Raw genomic sequence first — 6,974 nt, forward strand, 5'->3', positions numbered from 1 at the left:
ACACTGTTCAATGGCGGCTGAGGTGGGGGAGTGTATGAGAAGTGAGGTGTACCTAATCTCCAGAGGTTCTCGTGAAATTATGTCTAAATGTGCCAAGAGTTTCACAAAGGGCAAATGAGGCTTTTAGGAGGAAATGAATATGCGTTGCCCCCACCCCTGTCGGCACGGCTCTGGCTAGCATTCCTGTGGACCGCAAACGAAACCCTATCACACCATTGCAGTTACAAGAAGGGGCGGGGCCTTGCCTGGTTGGTTTTCTGTCTCTGCAGACGACCCAGAAAGGCCAGGACTCACTGCCTCAGGTTTTAAAGCAACCTAGCGTGAAGTTGCAGGCTTGTCTTCTGAGCATTCTGGAGGCTAAGACACGAGGATAAGGAGTACCAGAAGAGCCTTGTCTCAAAATACCCAGGCGTTGTGGCACACGCCCAAAATCCCACCGCTCTGAAAGGGAAGGCAGGAAGATCAAGGTTGCCGTCCTGCAGGCAGAGACCAGCTTAGGAATTACCATTTACTGTCGCAATAAGTAAGCAAACAAACTAAAACAAGCAGACAGCGCAATCTAGATCCTCATCGGGGATCCTGAGAAAACTGGGGCCAACCTCCAGGCGTCTACATCAAAAGGCCCGCGTTACCGGGCTCAGTTCCGCAAGCTGCTCCACGCCACGCCTCCTGCGCATGCGCTGACCGCACCCCACTGTCCCGCCCCTATGGGCCCAACCAACCCCTGCGCACCGTCTTCCGCTCGCTCACGCGAGTCCAGGTGACGGGCGCGCGCGGCCCAGGTGGCTGCCGGCTGCCCCGCCCACGTCCCCTGCGGGAGAAACCATCTCCTCCAAGGGGGAGAGGGGCGGGGCCGGAGACCGCCTGCACCGGAAGAGGAAGTTGCGTCGGCAAGTGGCAGGCATTCTGGGTAATGGTCTGTTTACTTCCTGCGGCCGTGGAGACCGTGACCATCTGTCGCCGGGTTTTGTCGTGTCGGTGAGGATGGCCCTGGAGACGGTGCCGAAGGACCTGCGGCATCTGCGCGCTTGTTTGCTGTGTTCGTTAGTCAAGGTGTCGGTCGGGGACCTGGTTATAGGAGCGAATGAGGAGGCAAAATGAGAGAAGGAGGGTGAAATGGGGTCACAGACAGAAAAGGGAAAGATCTGAGATCCCAGGAGATCGCCAGCGGAGTGGGAAGCCCGAGGGAACCATTGTTTACGTCGAAAGAACGTGAGCGGGGTGAGCGTACCTGCATTGCGGCTTAAGCTTGGCTCCCCGACGGGGCAATTCGGTGAACTTAGTGTTGGACTGGGAAGACGCTAGGAGCCAAAGCAGCTGAGAGAGTAGCTGGAGAGGGTACCTAACTGACCCCCAACGAGACGAGAAAGAGTACACAAGCTGAATTAGGGATGAGAGAAGAAAGGAGTGTGAGGATGGAATTTGGGAATAGTAGTAGAGAGCAGTAGGTGTTGGACTACATAAAGAACCAAGAGGTTGTCTTCGTTGAAATATTAAGACCTTGTTCATGCTCATCCTCCATGTTCTTTTTCTCTCCAGACTATAGACCAGTTTGAATATGACGGGTGTGACAATTGTGAGCCCTACTTACAAATGAAGGGCAACAGAGAGATGGTGTATGACTGCACCAGCTCCTCATTCGACGGGTAAGCCCTTCATGTTCCTTTGTTTACTTCTGAGCAGTGTTGACTGTGACCCAAGAAGTAAATAGAGGGCAGATTTTTGAAGTCCTAAGACTAGCTGGTCTCAGCAGCCCTTTTGAGACCCACTAGTTCTATGTATTCAGACCAGTAGCTGTGAGCTTCCTGTAGCTGCTGAATACTTGACATGTTATCTGCTGAATACTTGACATGTTATTAGTTCAAATTAGAACATATTTAAGGGCCGGGTGGGGGGGTTCACACCCTTAATCCCAGCACTCCGTGGACAGAGGCAGGTGGATCTCTATGGGTTTGAGGCCATCCTGGTCTATAGAGCCAGTTCCAGGACAGCCAGAGCTGTTACACAGAGAAACCCTGTCTTGCAAAACAAATAAACAAAAAGAATGCTTAAGTATCAAATATGCACCAGAGAGCAGAGATTCAAGTTGAAGGAAAAGAATGCCAAATAATACTAATTTTTAAGATTAGTTAAATGTTGAAATAATGTTTTGGAATTGTTTGGTTAAATATTGAAATTAATTTCATCTTTACTGTTTTAGACAGTGGCTAGGAGAAAATTTAAAATGGTGTGTCCTTTTTCTGTATTTCTTTAGCAGTGCCTCCCTGTTCTTGTCAACTCAGTGATAGCTGACACTGTGTTTCTCTTGAACACCACTGCCTGCACAGGCTGTAGGAGGTGGTAGATGCTTAATGTTGAAGAGTTGGAAGTATAATCCAGCAGTAGAGCATGTGACCACCATGTACAGAGCCCTCGGTTTAATTCCTGATGCTTCCCCCAAAACAGATGCATGAAGATGTATTTTTAAAATGAAGGGAAAGGAAGGTATGGTTACACTAAACTATGTCCTCCAACATTATCTTAGTGAGCATGGTGGCTTGCACCTGATCTCATCATCTGAGGGGGGAGAAGCCAGAGAATCAGGAGTTTGGGGCAAGCCTTAACTGCATAATGTGTTTGAGGCCAGTCCGTACTATCTGAGACTCTGCCTCACACAAGATCAGCTAGATTGCTCAGCAGGTGAAGGTGCCTGATGGCAGGCCTGTTAACTTTGACTTCAATCCTGGATCCCACAAGGTGGCAGGAGAGAACTGAGTTCCTAGAATTGTTTTTCTGACATCAATACGTGTGCCCTGGCATGCATGCATCTGTGAAAAAAGGGCACTCCCCCCCCCAAAAAAAAAGTTAACTAGAAAAATAATAATAAAAACACTGATCTGTGGTGGTGCATGCCTTTTATCCCAGCACTTGGGAGGCAGAGGCAGGCAGATCTCCATGTTTTTATTTTTTGAGACAGAGTTTCTGTCTCCCTGGCTGTCCTTGAACTTCATATATAGACCAGGGTGGCCGTGAACTCACAGAAATCTGTCTGCTTCTGTCTCCCAAGTGCTAGGATTAAAGTTATCTGGCTTACCTGGCTTTCCTTTTTTTTTTTTTTTTTTTTTTTTTTTTTGTTTTTTTGTTTTTTGTTTTTGTTTTTGTTTGTTTTTGGAACAGGGTTTCTCTGTAAAATAGTCCTGGCTATCCTGAAACTCACTCTATAGACTAGGCTGGCCTCGAACTCACAGAGATTCGAATGCCTTTGCCTCCTGAGTACTGGGATTAAAGGTGTATGCCACCACCATATGACTTGCCTGGCTTTCTTATTTATTCTTAAGAGTCATATTGATGGCTGTGGGTTATGTCGTTATAATTGCCACCATAATAGATAGTAATTAAATATCTTGCTGGTTTGATTTACATTTCTCTAATTGTTGATAACAATAGCTTTTATTATTGCTAAAGCCCTTTAAAAAGTTCTTTTTACAGTGCTAGATTGAACCCACATTTTACATGCACTAGGCAAGCTCTCTATCACTGAGCTACATTCTAAGCCCAATGTCACTTGCCTTATGTGTTTATAGTTTGTTAAAGTCATTAGGCCATGATGGTGCAGGGCTGTAGTCCAGCATTTGGGAGGAGAAGCAAGAAGAGTGTGAGGAAGGGAGGGAGGAAAGGAACGAAAGTCAAGTCCCTCCTCCACTGCCCCTGCTTTTGTCTTGTTGTGAGACAGGGTCTCATGCAGCCCAAACTAACCTCAAATTTGGTATGTAATGGAGAATGACTCCTGATCCTCCTGCCTCCACCTCCTAGGATTAAAGGTGTTCACTACCACACCCCCTGGAAACCAGTTTAGGACATGCTAGGTTAGCACTGTGCTAACTGAGCTGTATCCCCAATTCTATTTGCCCACTTTTAAATCTGGTTTATTTTGTTACTGCTGAGTTGTGTATTCTTCCAGGTTTTAAAGAGAAAGCAAGTCAGAGGCTAATTATAGCCAGAGGAAGGCTACATTATTTTAGTGGGGGGAGGTTGGGGGCGGGGGGAGCTAGTTGTTAATCTAAGTTATTAATCTTTTTTTCTTTTGGAAAAAGAACATCTGTGTAACAGCCTTGGATATCTTGGAACTTGCTCTGTAGACCAGGCTGGTCTCGAACTCACAAAGCTCAGCCTGCCTCTGCCTCCAAAGTACTGGTATTAAAGGTGTGTGCCACCACCACCTGGCTAAGCTGTTAATCTTAAAGAACTATAAGATTCTTTTTTCATTTTTGCTTATTATTTTATATATATTGTTGAGGATTGAACATGGGGCCTTTGTGAATGCCAAGCTAATTTTCTACCTCAGAGAGGGAGGGAGAATATCTTTAGCCCTCCCTTTTTGCTTTTTTATTTTTGAAACAATATCATTGTAAGTTGGGCAAAGAGACCTTGGACTTGAAATCGTCCTATCTCAGCCTCTAGAATAGCTAGGATTGCAGACTTTCCCACTCAGGCCTGACTAGAACTGTAGAATTTTGGAGGAAGCTGAGATGAGGTAAAAATAACATTTCAAATAAAGGAGTATGACTGAGCCAGAGGCATAGGGTAGGACACCTGGATATGTTTGGAGAAATGTGGGCATTCAATCACTTAGGTAACAGGCTATAGACTGAAAGGATAGATTGTGAAGGGCAGAGAAAGTGCTGATGGTGGCAGGAGAGCCTTTGTATGTGACGATCCTGGATCAGTCTACAGAGCCAGGTGGCCAGCCTGGATGTGAAATCAGCTCCACTTAAACCATGAGTGAAAACATAGACTCCAGCATTGTTGCCAGGAAAACAAAATGGCCTTGGGGGAGGCTGTCAACATGTTTCAGTTCCTAGAACAGACCTGAGAATTTAGACTCCGGGAACTATTAGGTGAGTAACAGAAATAACCTCTGTTGCTCCTCATAGTGCCTGCCTGCTCACATAGTGCCTTCCTAGCCCTCTAGTCACCTTTCTGCTCACCGCTAGTGCATGGAATCAGAGCCACCTGCCAAGGGATTGTTGGAATAAGAAGCGACCCTTGGTCTACTCTGTCAGTCTTTGTACTAGGTGCTTTGCATGTTAACTCAGCTTCCAATTCTCATTGATGAAAATCTGTGAAATGTCTCCATGTGTATTTCACTGCACAGATTGTTAGAGGATGGGCTTGGTCAAGTATCCTTCATTTCCAGTAAGATGATCCATTGTTTTGACTCCTTTCCCTCGGGCTCCAGCTTCTCATGATTGGGCTGATCATAGTCAGTACTGATCATACGCAAAACTCTTTTGAACTGGCTGGCCAGGGACATAAACTGAAAGACCGTTGTCCCTCCCTAACTTGGCTTGTTCGCTCAGGTTAACTCTGCTTTTCTCTCTCTAGAATCATTGCGATGATGAGTCCAGAAGACAGCTGGGTCTCCAAGTGGCAGCGAGTCAGTAAGTGTCGGTCTTCTTATTCTGTGCAGTGTTGGGAATGTGCCTGGGGGTCTGCAGGGACCCTTAAATCAGCAGGGTGTGTGCCCCCATGGTGGGAAAGATGGAGTTATAGGAAAGTACAGCCTTGGGGCTGGCAAGATGGCCCAGCAATGCCAGGCTGGACAACCTGAATGATCCTGATTCCTGGGGACCCACATGGTGGAAAGAAAGAATTGACTTCACAAGTTGTCTTCCCCCCACACACACACACCACACACACTCACACACACACACCACACACACACACACACACACACACATACACACCACACACACACTTTACTCTCCACCCCTCTCCCATTTTCAGCCCAATTTTCCACTGGTTTCCAGTCTTAACTCATTCCCATTGTGATCCCCTTTTTTCCTCAGGTAACTTTAAGCCAGGTGTATATGCTGTGTCAGTCACTGGCCGCCTGCCCCAAGGTAATAACGATTGTAGCAGTGGTTCTACTACGGCCCCAGGGGAAACCAGTCTTTCATGTGAATTGACACCAGTAACTTGACTGATATCGCCCAGACCTTTGGCTCTAGACCTTTGGGTTTTTTTTTTTTTTTTTTTTTTTTTTTTTTGGAAGGGGGGTTGTTGAGACAGTGTTTCTCTGTATAGCTTTAGAGCCTGTCCTAGAACCCTCTCTGTAGACAGGCTGCCCTCTGCCTATCTGTAGATCTACTTGCCTCTGCCCCCCAAGTGCTGGCCTTAAAGGCATGCACCACCACTGCCCAGCCAAACCTTTGTTTTCGATGAGTGTGAGCCCAGCTTTTTGTTCTTCCTTGGCAGCTCTTTGCCAGACACTTTTCTTGAGTCTTAGGTAATAATCAGGGAACCCCACTTCACAGTGACAGACAGGTGGGGTGGCTTTACCTTTGTAACTCTCTCATGGGACTGTTCTTTTCCTGTCACAGGAATTGTTCGGGAGCTGAAAAGTCGAGGAGTGGCCTACAAATCCAGAGACACAGCTATAAAGACCTAGGCAGGTGCAGCCCACAGTGTCTTGCTTTCTTTCTGGCCTGTGCGTGTTTTCCTGTGGCGCTAGAGAGGCGGAACTTCAAATACTCCCTACCCTCTGCGTCAGGTCGGCAGACCCCCATGAAAGCAGCACCTCCAGCCCTTGAGTCATTTCCCTTTCTCTGACAACTGGTGAAGCGTGAGCGTCTGGGTTAGTGGACTCGAGACTGTAGGAAGGAGAGAGTAAGATGCTGGTTTTTCTACCTCTGCCCAAGCTGTTGCCTTTGTCTGTGGGCAAGACTTAGGTTCAATACCAATAAAATGAACTTTTGGGATGTGATCAAAGCTGTGGCCCATGCCTTGTGTTCCTTCCTGTCTCTCTCAAAGTGAGTGCGGAGGCAGCTCAGCTGAGGCCTTGAGGCTGCAGAGTACACACAGCCTTTCTGCACTAGCTGGTGTATTGTGGGAAGGCCTGCTGTCCTGAGGCATGTGACCCCTCTGATGGAAGCCGATTGTCCGTCTAGGCCTGATGTAGTAGTCTCCTGAAAGAGTCCCAAGACTCCTTAGTG

The 6,974-nt window shown here is 47.2% G+C and overlaps 1 protein-coding gene across 1 annotated transcript; it reads left to right on the top strand.

Moving 5' to 3' along the window:
* Positions 1 to 807: 807 nt before the first annotated feature.
* Supt4h1 (SPT4 homolog, DSIF elongation factor subunit) lies at positions 808 to 6,759 on the top strand. Its single transcript, XM_051190645.1, has 5 exons — positions 808 to 1,053; positions 1,540 to 1,646; positions 5,365 to 5,420; positions 5,829 to 5,882; positions 6,363 to 6,759. Exons 1-5 carry the CDS (start codon positions 985 to 987, stop codon positions 6,428 to 6,430), a joined length of 354 nt encoding a protein of 117 aa, XP_051046602.1. The 5' UTR covers positions 808 to 984; the 3' UTR covers positions 6,431 to 6,759.
* The last annotated feature ends 215 nt before the right edge of the window (positions 6,760 to 6,974 follow it).

This window comes from Phodopus roborovskii, unplaced genomic scaffold (assembly GCF_943737965.1).
Source record: "Phodopus roborovskii unplaced genomic scaffold, PHOROB, whole genome shotgun sequence".
Classification (NCBI taxonomy): domain Eukaryota; kingdom Metazoa; phylum Chordata; class Mammalia; order Rodentia; family Cricetidae; genus Phodopus; species Phodopus roborovskii.